This window comes from Phocoena sinus, chromosome 4 (assembly GCF_008692025.1).
Source record: "Phocoena sinus isolate mPhoSin1 chromosome 4, mPhoSin1.pri, whole genome shotgun sequence".
NCBI classification, from domain to species: Eukaryota; Metazoa; Chordata; class Mammalia; order Artiodactyla; family Phocoenidae; genus Phocoena; species Phocoena sinus.
Window position 1 is genome coordinate 30,770,377 of NC_045766.1, and position 18,933 is coordinate 30,789,309.

Genomic DNA, 18,933 nt, shown 5'->3' on the forward strand with positions numbered 1-18,933 from the left:
GGAGAGCTGAGTTATAGGGCTGTCACACCATGAATTATCAGTCAATTAACAAACATGTGTTATGTACTAGACACTACACACTCAGGGCTCTCCTCTGGCAGCCGAGACTACAGAATCGGTCACCTCTCCCCTCCAGTCCCTTACAATATAGGGAATGAAGCTCACAGCCAACAAGAAAGCTGCTTCTTTATCCCTCGGTGACCCCCAAGAGTGACTATACTTTATGGGTGGGAAGATCCTGCCAGGGTCCATGGGAGTCTAGGGTACCATGGGTTTCAGTAGACATGTGTTCTCAAAGGTGAAAAACACCTCTGAAACTTTCTCCTATTATCACTAAGATTGCATCTGGGAAATAGTAAATTAGAATTTCTATTCCATTTAAAGTAATGGTCAAGATTTCCAGAAAGCTAACATGTCATCTTTAAACTCTCTTAGAGATGATGAGTGGAAGCAAGATTTGCCCCTCCTAAATATACCACTTAAACAGATTGTTTATTTTGAATTAAAGTTACTTAAGAAACAACTAGTGCAAGAAGGACACTCTGACCTTCCTCTGTCTCCCTGAAATCAGGAAATAAATTTCCCATATGAAGCGTACCCTCCCTGCACCTGGAGGGTAGAAGGCATCCTTAACACCAGAGATAGGGAATTCAGGGCCGAGATGGCTGTATAAACAAACCTTGCTACTTCGTCACTAATTTACTACCCCAAGCCCAAACTACTTTGGTCAGTTTTTTACAAATTTATTGTTTCTTTGTCTGAAAGGTATAAACGCGGGCTGCTTGGGTCAGTTCTTTGAGTCTCATATTTTATGAGCTCCTGTACGTATGAAACGAAATTTGTTCTTATCCTGTTAACCTGTCTTATGTCAATTTAATTATGAGGCAGCCAAAGAACCTGGAAGGGAAGAGTGAAAACTTTTTCTCCCCTACAATGACAACTGTTAGAGGCATTCCATTTCCTCTACAGAATGATAAGTTGAAGATTTCCTTCTTTAAGGAGTCTTGAGAGATGATACATGGGGTTGAAAAAGCCACTTCAGGTGTAAGTGCTAATTTTCTGTGAAATTATGTAATCTCACTAGAAAGTCAGTTATTATTGGTGAGATCTCCAGCAATGATTTCTTCCCCAAATGGAAGCTGCTCCAGTTCCAAACTGCTTTAGAGACCAATGGCTACCATCTAGACTAGTAAAGCAAGCTAATATCTAAGAGTAGATTTTGAGGTCATAATGGAGAGGAATTTGGTCATGTATTTCCAAGGAGCAGGTGAGGAGGAAGTTATAACACCAGCTGGGTTCAGCTTTTCCCCTTCCTCTGTGATATAATGTCTTCTGTAATGGAGAGTTGAAGAGCCCATATCTAACTTAAGTTTTACAGATGTCATGTTAGTGAGAAGAGTGATTCATGCAAAGATCTTTTTCTCATTTGAACTGATTTTCAGAAAAGGAGACTGTCATGTGTTACTAGAAAATATGTAGAGCTGCTTCTGTTTTATTCATTTACCAACGAACACTTATTGGATGCTGACTGAACTATTCTGGGCACTGGGGATACAGCACTGAATGAAGCAGACAAAAATCCCTATCTTCATGGAGCTCTCAGTGGTAGAGAGAGTGGAGAGAGAGGCTATAACAACATAAGTAATTCCATTCTCTAGTTTATCAGAGTGTGATGTGTACTAAGGAGAATAAAATAAAGCAGGGAAGAGGGATGGCCTGAGGAAGATGACACTTTAGTGCCTCTTGAAGAAGTCGGGGGTGAGAAGGTAGGTATTGGAGGGGAAGAGCATTTCAAGCTGAGGGAACAGAGAGTGCAAAGGGAACCAGGGGATTTGAGCAGAGAGAAGAAGAGAACGAGGCAGAGGGGAGTAAGAGGTGAGGTATGTGTGCGGGTTTCTAGGGTGGGCACAGCAAGTGCTGCTTTGGTGGTCGTAGCAAGGACTTGGGTTGTGACTCTAAATGAAACAGAGGGGAGACACTTGTGCATGTTCTGAACAGGACAGGAGTCTCTTTGCAGTTGTGACAGGACAAGATTGAGCATCTCCTTGCACCAGATCACGCACGGCCGGGCCCCGTGCAAAGTGAGTTAAACAGTCCTTCCGTCGCGTCCTTGCCATGAATGACCTGAACGCAATCCCGTCACTACGGTTCTGCCCCTTCAGATGCTGCCCTGTATCTCAAAACAAAATTCCTTGTCCGTTGACCATCACGGGCTGGCTAATATTACTTCTCTTCCTTCTGTGGCCTCCTTCCAAAGTTTATGCTGAGAAACTAGTCTTTTTGTTGCTGACTTTTCCTACCACCAATCCTATCCTTCCTCAGGCTCTGTGGCTTTAACGCCCAGGTGTCCCTGGATCTTTCTTGGACTCTGAACAACAGCTCCTCCATAAGGACTGAAGTGGAACTAAGTTGCAGATGGTTTTTCTCTAACAGTTGCAGAATAATATGCCCTAGACTTATTACAGAGGCCAGGGTATGATTAATACTGAAACTGGTACATGACGCGAAGCCTCCTTCTAGTCCTGTGCTGCTCTTTATTTTCCTGTCTTCTTGTTTTACGTATGGCTGAGCTTATTTATGTTCCATGCCACGGCTGTAATTTTCGTAATTAATTATGTCCACCTTAGGAGTATCCCCTTTTTAAAGAAAGGCAGTTGTTTTCTTTGTTTGCCTTGCTTGGTGTAACTCAAACACGATGCTACATGTAAGACAAGGCATAATAAATACGCTTTGCAATAAGTCCACATTTCGGTGGTTTTCATCACCTCTAAAAGGCCTGAACCAATACATCTCATAGCATCCTCAGGGAATATTCCCTGAACTGCCCAGGATGTCCCACTAAGGATCCATGGCAAGTCTTCTGCGTAACCTGCTCTCTTAGATGCATATGTGGGTTAGACTCTCTATCATCAATTGGGAACCTTCTCAAATGGAATGTGTAAAAGGCATGTATCAGTGCTCCAGTGTGACCTCTCAATCTTGCGGCCTCTGCCGTTGTGGAGCACAGGCTGCGGACGCGCAGGCTCAGCGGCCATGGCTCACGGGCCCAGCCGCGGAAACCCGCATCCCCTGCATCGGCAGGTGGACTCTCAACCACTGCGCCACCAGGGAAGCCCTGTTTATCTGTCTCATATCTAGTTGTCAGTATCTGCTGATCCCAGACTCCTAATTTATCCCTTCCCCACCCCCTTCCCCCTTTGGTAACCACCAATTTTTTTTCTATTGTTGGCCTGCACTCTTGAAACATCCCCCTCTTGTAGCCTCTGGGACACCACGTCTCCTGATTTCCCTTCTTCCTCTCCAGACACGCCTAGTCAGTGTCCTTTGCTGCCTCCTTCTCCTCTTTCTTCTCAACCCCAAAATTAACTGATGATGTTATTCAGGGATTGGTCCTAGGCCAATTTTTCTCTATCTACATTCTCTTCCTAGATGATCTCACCCATGTTCATTGCTTTGAGTGATATCCATATCCTGACAACTCTTAAATTTATGTTTTTTGTCTAGACCTCTTCTCTGAGCTCCAGACTCATATATCTGACTGTCTACTTGAAATGTCCTCTTGAACATCTCATAGGATCTCAAACTTGACATGCCCTAAATGGAACACTTGATTTCTAATGCTAAGCTCCTCTCCCCACTTCTTTTTTGCCCTAAACTCTAAGCTTGTTCCTCCCCTGTCTTATTCAGCTGGGTTAATGCCACCACTGTCTACTAATTGCTTAAGCTACCTACAAAACATTTTGGATCTACTTTCAAAATGCTTTTAGAATACATTCATCTCTCTCCATCTCCAATGCAATAGCCTAGTCTTTCACCAGACATTTCTTAAAAGGGAAATCAGTTGGACTTCCCTGGTGGTGCAGTGGTTAAGAATCCGCCTGCCAATGCAGGGGACACGGGTTCAAGCCCTGGTCTGGGAAGATCCCACATGCCAGGGAGCAACGAAGCCCATGTGCCATAACTACTGAGCTTGCGCTCTAGAGCCTGAGAGCCACAACTACTGAGCCCACGTGCCACAACTACTGAAACCCACGTGCCTAGAGCCCGTGCTCCACAACAAGAGAAGCCACAGCAATGAGAAGCCCGTGCACCACAACGAAGAGCAGACCCCGTTCGCCGCAACTAGAGAAAGCCCACGCGCAGTAACAAAGACCCAATGCAGCCCAAAATAAATAAATTTATAAAAAATTAAAAGGTAAATCAGCTATCAGACAGCTTCTTAAGGACTTTCAGAAGTGTCTCATTGCAATTAGAATCCATTCTGAAAGACTTGCCGTGGCTTTTGAGGTCTGACGTTAACTGACGTCAACTGATCTAATTTTTTTTTTTTTTTTTTGGCCATTTTCCCCTCACTGCCTGTTCTCTAGCCACAAGGGCCTTCTTTCAGTGTCTACAACAAGCTGGCCTCTTTCCCTAGCATCCTCATGTGTGTTTTTTCCTCTCCTTGGGAAGTTCTCTGAGGATCCTTAGCTCTTTTGTATCTTTAGAACTCAGCTACCTGGAGTAGCCTTTGCCGACCACCATATCAAGACCCGATCTTCCCTTCCCTTCATTCTCTATCATAACAGCCTGTTCATCACCATTATTGTGATCTTTAATTCCCTATGTAAACTTCTGTTGACTCTCCCACTAGATTTTAGCCTCCACGAAGGCAGGACTGTGTGCCTGATGGGTTGTGGTAACACCAGTACCTCTCATAATGGCTGCTATGTGGTGGCACTCAGTCAGCGTTTGTTGAATAAATGAAATGAGTGCACCTGTATCAGTGGTTCTTGACACTGGTCACACATTAGAATTATTACCTACGAAACCTTAAAAAAAAAGAAAAAAGACCAGTGCCCAGTCTCCACCCCCAGAGACTCCAATTTGTGATGTGGGACCAGCATCAGTATTTTTGGAACTTACTTCTGGTGATTCTAATGCGTGGTCCGGGAAGAGAATCACTGTCCAAAATGAACCATGGGAGATCATTAAGATATTACTAAAATCCTAACTCAGGGAAAGACTTCTCAGGCCTGGGTTATGATTGTCAAGATGAGAAAGAGCAAATTGACTTGGGTGGGTTTCATGGAACAATGATAGTGGGAAGAAAAGTTACATGAAGAAGGCTGAGGAATGTGAACCAGACTGAAGGCCGTGAGAAGTGGAAGAGGCACTTTTCTGGTCCAGGAGGGCAACAGGATATTGGGCTGCAATGGTGACAAACCGTTGCTGACCTCATCCAGAAGTTGGCGCCCTTTTTCCTTTTCTCCCCCTGAGGTCTGGCTTGCAGTGCATCAGGGAACTCAAGGAGATGCCCACAGCATTGTTATTCTAGGCAGCATGCAAGGTCCCAGACAGACAAGCCGGAAGAGCTCCTTTCCCCTCTCTTCCCCCCCAAGGAGGATGCCAAGCCTGGGGGTCTCATCCAGCAGGGAGGTAGACAGCTGAAGAAAGAGCCCTGGTGTGACGTCAGCACAAGGAAAGGTGGCATCTTGGGGAACCCAGGGCTGAGTAGGAGGAGAAGAAGAAAAGGGAGGAAGGAGTTTTTCTCTGCTGGCTATGAGGGAGGCCGCCGGGGTAGAGAAACAGGGAAGGAAACTCAGCAGAAGAGAGCTGCCCCAGGGGAAGGAGGTCTCTAGTGAAGTGTGACTCCCACGGGCATTAAGGGACCCCCCCCCCCCCATACAGGCTCTGGCCTCTGATTCATTGCCTCACATTCCGAGTGTTTGTGATAAGGGCCGTGAAATCCCCACCTTTCCACGAGTGGAGTTTAAAGCTGGGGTCTCTGTGAATATTACAACCTTCGATAAACTTTCCCAAGCCTCCAGGGGCTTATGGGTACTACACGTAGATCAAAGGGAATGAAATAGTTAGTCTGTGATTCAAGAGTGACCTGTTACCTCTAGAGGTCACAAACTGTCAGTCCATCTGACCTTCAAACACGTTTCGTTGTCAGGCACAGATTTTAAAAAATTGTTGAAAATTCTAGTTTTTAAAAATAATAATTTTTTTTAAATTGTTGAAAATTCTGGTTTTTAAAAATAAGAATTCTTATTTTAAAAATAAGAATGTTAGGGCTTCCCTGGTGGCGCAGTGGTTGAGAGTCCGCCTGCTGATGCAGGGCACACGGGTTCGTGCCCCCGTCCGGGAAGATCCCACATGCCGCGGAGCGGCTGGGCGCGTGAGCCATGGCCGCTGAGCCTGCGCGTCCGGAGCCTGTGCTCCACACGGGAGAGGCCACAACAGTGAGAGGCCCGCGTACCACAAAAAAAAAAAAAAAAAAAAAAAAAAAAAAAACAGATAATCTGGAAACACTAGGCCTTTATCCTCTGTAAGACGCAGATCTGGAGCGGGCTCCTTCTTTCCTTTCTCCCTCTCTCTTCCTTCCCTCGTCCACAAACCTTTATTGAGCACCTGCTTTTGCAACAAGTTCAAGGATAAATACAGTACAGTGTGAGCCCAGGGCCTGTGTTCCCGCATATATTTCTGTGCTCAGGTTTTCTCTGCACTAGACTTGGCCAAAAGCCGAGATAAGATCTGGGACTTGGATTAAAGTCTGCATTCTCTGAGTCATCCTGCTTTTCAAATACTGTTAGTTTGGTCGTCCCTTAGAACGGTCAGATAATTTGTCTTCCAAATGGGCTGTTCTCAGTTTCATTCAGAAGCCAGAGTGTGAGATGGCTGTGCCACTTAATAAGCTGTTGTGTCTTGGCATCAAACCAGCTCTCTTCTTTCCTGTGCTTTGTGATGCTGGGTGCAGACTCCCCCCACTCTGGTTCTGCCTTGTCACCTGCCCCAGTCCTACCAACAGGGAGGATACCAGGGCAGGGGAGGAAGGTCTGGCTGGCCTTGCCACGGGGTAGCACTTCTCTGGGCCTCAGCTGAGGAGTTCCCAAGCCCTTTCCACATTGCCAGAGCCGCCTGCTGGTGTCACATGACAGTGCCACCTCCTCAGAGGTCTGAGACCCAGTGCCCCGAGGCCTCTCCTTAAGCCTCTAGGTTCTGGTAACACTAAACACTTCCCTGGGTTCCCCAGCCCTAGGGCTGGCCACTGCTTTGCGACATTGTCATCTCTGAGTTACCTCAGCGTCTCCTTGTTTTTCAGTCCTCCAACGTCTATTTAATCAACTCCCTGTAGCCCTGGTTCTCAAACCTGAACTTGCATCAGAATTACCTGCAGGGCTTGGTAAAGTACAGATGGCTGGGCCCTACTCGAGAGTTTCTGATTCAGGCGGTCTGGGGTGAAGCTGGAGAATTTGCTTTTCTATCAAGATCCCAGGTGATGCAGATGCTCTGGTCTGGGGACTCCACTTGAAGAGCCACGGCTGAACATTATATTCTCTCTGTTAAAATAGTGTGTATCCTGGGGCTTCCCTGGTGGCGCAGTGGTTAAGAATCCGCCTGCCAATGCAGGGGACACGGGTTCGAGCCCTGGTCCGGAAAGATCCCACATGCCGCGGGGCAACTGGGCCCGTGAGCCACAACTACTGAGCCTGCGCATCTGGAGCCTGCGCTCCACAACGAGAGGCTGCGACAGTGAGAGGCCCGCGCACCGCGATGAAGAGTGGGCCCTGCTCGCCGCAACTAGCGAAAGCCCTCGCATAGAAACGAAGACCCAACACAGCCAAAAATAAATAAATAAATAAAATTAAAAAAAAAAAAAAATAGTGTGTATCCTATTGTCTAGTTGGTCCCTGGTTGCTTCAAGGGCCTTCACTAAAACGGCACACCACCCAGATCCTCCAGTTTGGTTTGCTGTCGTGGGTGGGGTGAAGTAATCCCAATACCCACTTCTAACCTGAGCTTCCCTTGAGATTGAACCACTACCTCTGTCTGTCTGTGTGCACCCTGTACTCGCGTTCTAGCTCCTCTGCCCTGATTGCAAAGCTCTTGGCCTTCCTTTACATTATTCTGTTCCATCTCTTTGGATCTTGTCCCACCGCCTCTGCAGGTCTACTCTGCTAATTCCGTCCCATTCGCATTCTGTGCTGTTTAAGTGACTGGCTTAACATCTCCTTCTGGGCTTGCTTTCGCAAGTCAGTGAATACGTACTGAATCGTTTACTGTGTGCAGAGGCCCATGCTGGATGCTTTCCCTAGCGATCCAAAGATGAGAAGGACTTAGACACTGTCGTCATAGGGTAATCATTTCTGCACAATTGAAACTGTATTATTTGCTTGTGAAAAATATGGAGAAAATATTAGCAGAACCTCCGCTAGAGAGAGAACTATTTTGGTTGGGTAAATAATTTGAATAGCAAGATGTAGATGGCGGAAGACCCCAAGAGGTTGAGACAGGCTGAGACCTGGGCCCCTTTGTCTCCTCGAACGAAAGAATACAAAGAAACTACAAGGGACTAAAAATCACTGCACGCATGTGCACGTGGGGCAAATTATGAACAGTAAGATACAAAAAGGTCAAAGCGCAGCTGCCACTTCTGAGTTGCGGGGAGCAAAAGCGGGGTACTGCGCGGGATCCCTGCACACAGCACCACCAAGGGGGTGAGCAGACCACCCGTCACCCCTCCAGCCTGACCCACCGATCTGCTCCCAGCCTCACCCCATTTAAGGAAGCGGCTCCCCCACCTCAGCGAGCAAGCTAGGGTACCTGTTACTTGGTGTTACTCCCTTGTGCTTCAGCACAAGTCCCAGTAAAGCCTTGCCTGAATTCCGCATTTCACCAGTTTCTATTGAACCCAGGTTGGTAACAGAGGGTGCTCAAGTGATCATGAATAGAGGCTCATATACTGCTTTCTAAGACAAGGGAGCACCCGTTAACTACAAGGCTTTGTTTGATAGAGAGGGAGCTATGCGAGTTTGTGGCTGGAGTTGAATTGTGCCGGGAGAAGGGAGCAGTGTCAAGAGAGGGAAGGGGCCTGGTGGCCTGGGGGCTGGGGGCTGGCAGCCAAAGGGCAGCTGCAGAGAAGCAGAGAGTCTGATATGGATCTTCAATACACTGTTTGCTGGTGTGAGTTATATTCTCTCTCATCTCTCCATGAAATCACTAATACAATTACTTGCTTCCCGGGGATATGACAAGGCATTGAGTCTTTTTTGCAAGTTTGGAGTGGGGTGAAATCAGAGACCTCCCACTGAAGGATGGTGCATATGAGTTATGTAGACGCTTTCGATTTTCTCATCTCTTTCTCTTTCTTGTAAATATATCCTAAGCACCCTGTGGCACTGACCGGGTTTTATATTGTTTCCCATCAGCCCTAGTTACTGAGTAGGACGTGTTTATTAATGAACTAATTTTGGGGTTTAGGGTTTTCTCCTTGCCCAGATACACCTACTTAGGCTACACAAAGACCCTATAGGCCTGAATATGGCAACTCATGTGTGGGTGGAACACTGGCTCTTTACTCTTTTTTCATGGCTTTTATTTATTCTTCTGATTAGGAATAAATAAATGCACATTACTGAATGTTTGGAAATAGTAAAAAGTATGAGAAAAAATGAAAATCACCCGTAATTTTACTGCTCAGAGATAACTACTACCAACAGAATACACTCTCTTTCTCTCTCTCTCTCTATGTGTGTGTGTGTGTGTGTGTGTGTATATATATATATATATATATATATATATATATGTGTGTATTTATGTATATATATGTAGGCTATATATATGGAGAGTCTATATACAATATATGTATATATTCTCCATATTTATATATAAAATCAAATTAGGTTCATGTTTATAACATCTTATATACGGCTTTTTTCACTTTTTGATACAAGCACTTGTTCTTTTGATTTCATCTTCTTCAAAAATATAGTTCAATGCCATCTAGTCAAATAGATCACCATAATGAATTTATTGAATTCCCTATTGTTGGATAATTATAGTTATCGCCACTCTTTGCTCTCATAGACAGTGCCACCGTGGACATCCACATATATGTACTGTCACTTTACATTTGGGTAGCTCTGTCTTTTGCACATTGAAAAGCGCATTTGTCTTCAGAGGTAAAATTCTGTACTCACCGGAAATGAAGCTCAAGAGATACAACCCCAGTGGACCATGCAGGGTTTCAAAGGGCTTGCCGAAAGCATTGTACATGAAGAAGGCCGTCCCCACCAGGGTTAAAACGATAAGGATCGTGGAGAAAAGAATGACATTGACGTGGATACTCACTGGGATGGCTTTGAGCAAATCTGGGAAAACTGAAGATAAAACAAAGATTAGGGGAAATTTCATCAGCGATCATCTGCAAGTGTAGTTTTAAAAAATTAAATCCCTCTTTTTTTTAACTTCAAAAATCACTAAAATCCTTCAGATGAATACATTCTCACTAATTTACAAGGGATTTACAAAAAGGTTTAAACATGGGATTATTTTATAGAACTCACCAGTAAAAACTAGCAAAGGGGGAGATTTGAGGGATTTTTTTTTTTTTTTTTGCCCTCGCTCATATGTAATTACTTAAATAAATAAGTGCTGGCTTTATAATCAAAATCTATACATTTTGATGACCAAACTTTTAATGACATTTCTCATTAGTCTTTAAAAAAAAAAAGGTCTATCTTGTAATGACATTTTCAGGACTGGGGGAGTTCAAACATCAGGAGGTTTCTATATTTCCTTTGCTACAAAAACAAAAATTGTTTCTTGTCCACACAGATTAAAGAATGGGGTATTTTCAGTCAACTTCAATATTTTGATGTAGCACAAGCTGTGGGAAAATAATTTCTGGTGATACAAGAAATATTTTCCATTTAGAAAACATGCCAAATCTATTTCTAGATTTTGTGTTCAGGGCAAGTTTTTCTTGTTTGCAGAGGAAATGAAATACTTTATAAATGTAGGATCTCTCTTATCTGGTGGGTCATCAGCATGCTTAGCATCAGTGAATCTGGAAAAACCAAACTGGAGAAGTTCAGTTTAGTCCATTTTAGTTTCCCAGACTTTATTTATTGAGCACCTACTGTGTGCCAGACACTGTTCTAGGCGCTGGAAATAGAGCCATAAAATAAGATAGACAAGGTCCCTGTTGTCTTATGGAGTTTATATAACCTAATGGGAGTTGATAGACAAATAACAGGTAAACAAATGAATGTGACAGTTGATTGCCAAAGAAGGCCACCATCAATTCCTTTCCTCCGTTTACATACGTGTCACTTCTGCTTTAAGAGGTAGAATTTATTCCTCAATCCCCTTGAACCTGGGCTGGCTTATGACTGCTTTGACCATTTGAATATGGCAGCAGAAATACATTGTGCCACTTTCAGGCCTGGCTTATAAGAGGACCAACCATTTCCACTTCTTTCCTCTTGGAGACTTGAGCTGCCATGCAGGAAGTCCAGTTCTCTGCTGGAAACGGAGGCCACCCAGAGGAGCACCGGGGCACCAGACAAGGGAGGGAAGAACCTTAGACATCCAGCCCAGAAAAGCCTCCAGATGACTCCAACCCCAGCTGCTGTTTAACTGCAACAGGGAAAGTCCCAATCAAGAACTGCCCAGCTGAACTGGTAAATTTCTGTTTCAAGCCCCTGAGTTTTGAGCGGCTATTACCCACTGATAACAAGACACTTTCAGATTGTGATAATGCTGTGGAGAAAGAAAACAGGGTGATGGGATTTTGAGTGACTGGATGAGTGGATGGGGGTGGTCAGGAAGGTGACACCTGAGCTGACACCTGAATGTTGAGAAGGAAGTGCCTGTATAAAGGTCTGGGGCAGAGCGTTTCAAGGAAGAGGAACACAGCTGAGGCAGCAGTGTGCCGGTGTGGGCCACGGTTCCTGGTGAATGAGGTGGAGGAAGAAGTGGGTTTCTGTAGGCTGGGATCAGATTCTTGGCACCTGCTAGATCCTGGTCTGTTGACTATGGTGGCGGGGGTGGGGGGGGGTCTGCCTTTAGGCTAAATTCATTTGGAAGCCACTAGAGGTTTGTTTTTTTTTTTAACATCTTTATTGGAGTATAATTGCTTTACAATGGTGTGTTCGTTTCTGCTTTATAACAAAGTGAATCAGTCATACATACACATATGTTCCCGTATCTCTTATTTCCCACTAGAGGGTTTTAAGTAGGAGAGTGACCTAATCTACTTCAGGATGTGAAAAGATCGCTCTGCCTGCTGAGTAATGAGTACACAAGGGAGGGGGAGGGGATGGAGAGGGGGGAGGGGAGGGGAGGGAGAGGGAGGGGGAGGGGAGGGAGGGGGAGGGGAGGGGAGGGAGGGGGAGGGAGGGAGGGGGAGGGGAGGGGAGGGGAGGGGAGGGGGAGGGGAAGGGAGGGGGAGGGAGAGGCCAAGGGTGGAAGCGGGGATACTGGGGGTGGGTGTGGGGAGGTGGCAGGTATTTACAGTGATAAGAGATGGAGGCCTGGTCTAAGGTGTAGCAGTAGAAGTGGTGAGAGCTTGTCAGATGTGCAGATGGAAGATAGAACTTGTTGAAAGAAATCAAGGATAACTCCTACTAGAGTAACTGAATAAATGGTGACGCTATTGAGACAGATAAGTAGAAGGAGCAGGTTTGGCCGGGGGAGGGGGAAGTGATGCAAGAGTTCTGTTTTAGATATCTTAAGTTTGAGCTGTGTTTCAGATATCCGAGTAGAGACGACAAATAGGATTTGTCTGCAGGTCCAGGGAGAGGGTGGAGTATTTAAGGAGGTGAAACTAGGGTGAGGAAAGCAAGGTACCTAGGGCAAACAGGGAAACTTAAGGAGACAGTCACGCTCTGGGGCCAAGCCTGCCCTTGCACAAGCCCAAGAGTAAATGTCTCCTTAACTTTTATGACCTAGGTGCCTCCGTGGCCTCACCCTGGTTCTGGAGCTCGTATTTAAAGCCAAGGGAATGGCTATCACCTGTGGAGAAGCTGTAGCTAGAGGAGAGAAGGGCCCAGGAGAGAAAGAGAGCTTGTGAGTTAGGAGCAAATCCATGGATTGGACAGCAGGAAGCCAAGGGAAGAAAATGTTTCAAGGTGGAAGCGGTCGGCTGTGCAAATACATGTCCTAAGGCCACAACGCTGTGCTCCTGACCACGTGTCAGAAAGCAACCAGGTGAAGGAGTTGCAACCCGGTTGAAGGGTTCAGAACAAACCCTTCACCACTGCTACATATAACTACCTACCTACAGACATGCATAAAACATGCTTAGCGCTATCAGATAGGGAACATCCTCTTCACGAGTACCGACAAGGTCATTTGTTTGTGCCCTGCCGGCGCTCACTCAGGGTCCTTGCTCAGAAGTCATGGGCAGGTCATTTGACTACTGAGGTTTACTTGCGCTATATTTCTTTTACCTTCCCATAAGAGAAATGCACACTAAATCTATGAGATACCATTTTCCACAAATCGTATTTACAAAGATTAAAACGTTTAGTGATATCCTGTGTGAGCTAAGGTGTAGGGAAATGGAGATCCTTGGGCACTTTTCTTGGGAGTGTAAATTGGTACAGCTTCCTCTGGGGCAGTTGGGCACTACCTATAAAGAAGTAAAATGCACATATCCTTTAGCTCAGCAATTTTACTTCCAGGAGTTTATCCTATGGATATTTTGCATATGAATCCAATAAAATATCACAAGGGTATTCATGGCAGCATGTTTTTGGTAAAAACAAAAGGTTGGAAATAACTTACGTGTCTATCAGTATGGCATCCATACAGTAGAATTAAGTCAATGATTTCAAACAATGAAGCAATTCTTTAAGAACAGGTATGGAATTATCATCAAAATGCGATGTTAGATGAAAAAAACACATCAAACAAAGAAAAGTGCCTCATTCTATCATTTGGGTAAAAGCCAAAGGAGAATGTATATAATAACAAGTAATTATTTAGGTACTTAACTTATCTGATTTAATTCTCTCAGCAATGCCATGAGATAGGTACTATTATTAGTTCTATTTACCAGAGGAAAAAACTGGGGCTCAGAGGCGGTGTGCCCAAGATTTTTACTTAGTAAGTGGCAGAGTACAGACTTGAACTCATGTCCTCACTCTTATCTACCAGGCTACAGCCTGGGGACAGGCATGCTTGTCTAGGTAGAGACTATTTCTAGAGGATTACACATGAAACTGGTAACACTGCTTCTGGGGGAGGAGACTGAGGGATATTTCATTATGTACCTTTTAGTACAGTTTGGAAAAAAACTTTTTACCACTCTGCAAGCATTATCTATTCAATAAATACATGAATACTTTAAAAAAACAATTAAAAGGATAAATGAAGACAAAAAATTCCCATGACTGTTCTAGATTAAAAGACACTTAGGAGATGTACTAACCAAATGCAACATATAGGTATTATTTGGGATCTGAACAAAACTTTATGAAAGGCATTTTGAGATTACCAAGGAAAATTGAACATGGACTGAGTTTTAGATGATATTACATAACTATTATTGATTTTTTTTTTTTTTTTTTTGCGGTACGTGGGCCTCTTACCGCTGTGGCCTCTCCCATTGCGGAGCACAGGCTGGCTCCGGACGTGCAGGCTCAGCGGCCATGGCTCACTGGCCCGGCCGCTCCGCGGCATGTGAGATTCTCCAGGACCGGGGTATGAACCCGCGTCCCCCGCATCGGCAGGCGGACTTCCAACCACTGTGCCACCAGGGAAGCCCACTATTATTGATTTTGTTGGTTATGTTAAGGTGTTGTGATTGTGTTTTGAAAAGTCCTTATCAATTAGAAGTTGGATGGATGGATAGATGGATGGATGGATGGATGGATAGATAAAGATAAAACAAGAAAATGTCTGCTTTGGAAGAGGGTGCAGAGGCACACGGGGTGTGGAAGCGCACAGGGGCTGAGCCTCAGCTGTCAGTGATTGTACTGGTCCACGCTGCCCTGTGCTCTGGGGGCGAAGAGCAAAGCAGCTGGTCTATGATCACCAGCCCTCCAGAGATTCCAACTGCTGAGATAGCTCAATCAATCCAACCTGTTGTTCTTACACTTGGGTAGCTGTTGACTTGGTTTTGACTAGCAGTTATCAAAAACTTTGCTTCCTTCCATCTCCCCACTTGTAGAAAATGTAGCCACCTCTTTGTGTGTGATGGGGCAGCTAGGTGAAGCCCCTCTGAAAATTGAGGTTTGTTACCAAATTGAAACAAAGGCAGAAGAAATTGCACTGATTTGCCTCCTGGAAAGAAAAGCCAGAAGCTAAAATAAATTTCATGTGGAGCATATTAATTCTTATGAAGTCTCTTAAAATTCCTACTCTTGTGACAAAGTCACCCAGGAGTGCACTAATCCCTGCACGTTATGCTTACATTTTATCAGGTTTCTTTGTTTGATGAAAATTCCCTGAGTCTGTAATGACCAATCAGAGCTCTGATAACAACTGTCCATTTTCCAGCCAACACTAATACGAGCTTCCCTTTGCAGAAGATGAGAGCAGACCATTGAAATAAATATTGGGAGGTGTCACTTTAATGATATTGGATATTGTGTATCTAGGAGGTAGATTTGTTCTTGTTCGGTCCTTTCCATTCTTTGGGGTGTAGGATTACAACACAGGAAAAGGATTTGAACATTTTGATCTGTGGAGGGGCTGTCATTAATCCAGCGTTGCTTCTGGCCTTGAGAAATTACTCGATTAGCTGTTGACAAGGGAGAGGGAGTTATTTATGAAAACGGGCAGCCGATGCCACGTTAGCAGCACAGCCTTGGTCTGTGGGTTCAGCGTTACTCTCTCTCTCTTTCATTCCCTTATCACTGATTTCCTCCATTCTGTCTATGAGTCCGTGTGTCTAGGTCTCCTTATCCTTCAACCACCCCAAACCCCTAATTACCCTTCTTTTCTCTTCATTATTTCATTACCAGACTTCCTCAAAGAGAAATATGTGAGTAATAATAATATGAATAAAAATAACAGCCACTAATTATATGGCATTTGCTATGTACCATGTGTTTTAGGTATATTGCATAAATCAACACACTTAATTCTTACAACAATATAAGGAAAGTACTATTTTATCCTCAGTGTATAGGTTAAAAAAAAAAGCGCAGAGAAGTTGAGTAATTTGTGTAAAGTCACACAGTGGCATTGCTGCCTTGGCTTTTACTTTCTCCCCCTATTATTAAGACCAAAGCAAAATTAACACAGTAAAAAGAATTCTCTTTTTAGCGTACAGTTCTGTGAGTTTTGACAAATGCTTACGATCATGTGACCACCACCACAATCAAGTTATAGAACTATTCCACATTTCCCAAAGCTTCCTGTTCCCCCTTTGTAGTCAACCCGTCCTCCACCCCCAGCTCCTATATGTGTGACTTTATAAGTAACTGCCAAGTATTTTCCACAGTGGCTGTGCCATTTCACCTTCCCCCCAGCAATGTACGAGGGTCCCAGGTGTTCTGCATTCTTACTGGCACTTGGCAGGTTTTTAAAAATTGTAGTCATTTAATAGAAGTGTAGTTTATCTTGTAGCTTTAATTTGCATTTGCCAAATGACTAATGATGTTGAGCATCCTTTTGTGAGTTTACTTGCCTTCCATATATCTTTTTTGTTGAAGTGTCTATTCATATCTTCTGTGCATTGTTTTTTTTTCGGTACGCGGGCCTCTCACTGTTGTGGCCTCTCCCGTTGCGGAGTACAGGCTCCGGACGCACAGGCTCAGCGGCCATGGCTCACGGGCCCAGCCGCTCCGCGGCATGTGGGATCCTCCCGGACCGGGGCACGAACCCGCGTCCCCTGCATCGGCAGGCGGACTCTCAACCACTGCGCCACCAGGGAAGCCCTTCTGTGCGTTTTTTATTGAATTGTTTATTACTATTATTATTGAGTTTTGAGAATTGTTTATGCATGCTGGATACAAGCCCTTTATCAGATAAGTAATTCACAAATATTTTCTCTGAGTTTGTGACTTGTCTTTTCATTCTTTTATCAGTATCTTTTGAAGAGCAGTCCTTATTTTTATGAATTCCAATTTATGAGTTTTTTTCTGTTATGTATCACGTTTAGAGGTCAAATCTAAGAAGTCTTTCCCTATAATTTCCTGTATGTTTTTCTTCTAGACAGTTTTTGGCTTTAGGTTTACCTTTAAGTCTGTGATCCATTTTGAGTTATTTTTTGTACATGGCCAAGGTTAAATTTGTTTTTGCACATGAATATCCAATTGTTTCAGTACTTAAAAAGCCCATAGACTTAACATATGACCCAGCAATCCCACTCCTAGATATTTGCCTAATAGCATTAAAAACATATGTCTACACACAAATCTGTATGTAAATGTTTACAGTGGCTTTATTCATATTCGCTAAAAACTGAAACACATCTTAAATATTCATCAACTGGTGAATGGACAAACAAGCTGTGACCTGTCCATAAAACAAAATACTACTTAGCCATACAAAGGAACAGACTGCTGGTGCATACAGTAGGTTGGGTGTACTGAAATGCATTATGCTAACTGAAAGTAAGTGAATTCAAAAGGCTGCGTATTGTATGATTCTGTATATGTGACATTCTAGAAAAAGCAAAATGATAAGGACAGAAAACAGATCAGTGCTTGCCCAGGGTTGGAGGGTAGGGAAGGATATTGACCACAAAGAGGCACAAGGGATATTTGGGGGGTAATGGAAATGTTCTATATCTTGGTTGTGGTGGTATTTACATGCCTCTATGCATCAGTCAAAATTCATAGACCTGTACACCTAAAAAGGATGAGGTGTATTGTATGTAGTTTTACCTCTATAAGCCTTACTGAAAACGAGAAAAAGCAGGAGGAACAAGGTCTAGAATGAGCAGGGTCCTCCAGACGTGAGTGATGGCCTCAGCAAAGGTGACCGTTTGGCATGGAGGAAGGAAGAGCTTAGTTAGAAGAAAAGGATTACTGGGCCAAGAGTCAGGCGCCCAGGTTCTGGTCCACTATGGGACCCTGAGCAGGTTAATTGGTCTCTCTTCCTCTCTGTAAAATGAGAGTGTTCCATGGGCAGCCTGGGAAATGACCAGGCATTTGAAATTTTTTTTTTTGCGGTACGAGGGCCTCTCACTGCTGTGGCCTCTCCCATTGCGGAGCACAGGCTCCAGACGCGCAGGCTCAGCGGCCATGGCTCACGGGCCCAGCCGCTCCGCGGCATGTGGGATCTTCCCGGACCAGGGCACAAACCCGTGTCCCCTGCATCGGCAGGCGGAATCTCAACCACTGCGCCACCAGGGGAGCCCCAGTCATTTGAAATTTGACAAAGGAAGTTCATGTTTCAGCTTTTTTTCGAACTCTCTGAACTCCCTAAACCTTGATTTCCTTATCTGAAAAATAAGACTAATCCCACCTTTCTCTTACATCTGTGAGGATTCAATGACATCAGCGTATGGAGAACCTAGCGCATGGTAGGTGTTTAGTAGAGGTCTGCTGTGGTGCGCCCCTAAGGCCAATTCCACCACAGTCCACCCTTCCCACTTCCTCAAAGACACTGCTGAGGAATTCTCTCCTCTCTCTGCCACAGCATCAATTTTCCCCGTCTGTTGGATCGGTTCCATCATCACACAAACATGCTATCATTTTCTCATCTTAAAACAAAAAATCTCACTTAAGTCCTTCTCCAGCTATTACCCTCTTTCTCAGTTTCCCTTACAGCAAATGCTCTCAGGGAGTTGCTTACACTCTCAGCTTCTCATTCCTCTCTCCACTTTCTCTCTTGAACCCATTGCACTAATGCTACATTTCCCAGGGCACCAAAGAGCTTCAAGCTGCCAAACCCAATGGTCCATCTTTCTCCTCATCTCACCTAGTCTACTTTTGACACAGAGGCTCATTCCCTCCTCCTGGAAACGCTTTCTTCCCCCTGGCTTGCAGAAACTGCACTCTCCTGGGTTTGCTACCTCCCTGGCTACCATCTTGAACTACTTTGTTGGTTCACCTCATCTCCTGAGCCACCATCTCTCACTTGGAGGACTGCAAGGGCTTCCTAACTGGTCTCCCTGTTTCCACCCCTCCATCCTGCAATCTGCTCTCAACCCAGTAGCCAGTGGAATCTTTTAAAAGTGAATTGGGTTATTTCAGTCCCCTGCTC

General features: G+C 44.6%; 1 protein-coding gene across 2 annotated transcripts in view; it reads right to left on the reverse strand.

Annotated features, from left to right (window-relative positions):
* The window catches only part of CLRN1 (clarin 1), a 38,140-nt gene that overhangs the window by 4,785 nt on the left and 14,422 nt on the right, over positions 1–18,933 (reverse strand). The window contains exons 2-3 of one of the 2 annotated variants that reach the window (XM_032631350.1): positions 9,966–10,145; positions 8,864–8,897 (exon numbers count right to left, since the gene is read on the reverse strand). In XM_032631350.1, the coding sequence (XP_032487241.1) occupies positions 8,864–8,897; positions 9,966–10,145 (214 nt within the window). The remainder of the gene's footprint in view (positions 1–8,863; positions 8,898–9,965; positions 10,146–18,933) is intronic. The other variant, XM_032631351.1, reaches the window with a different exon arrangement.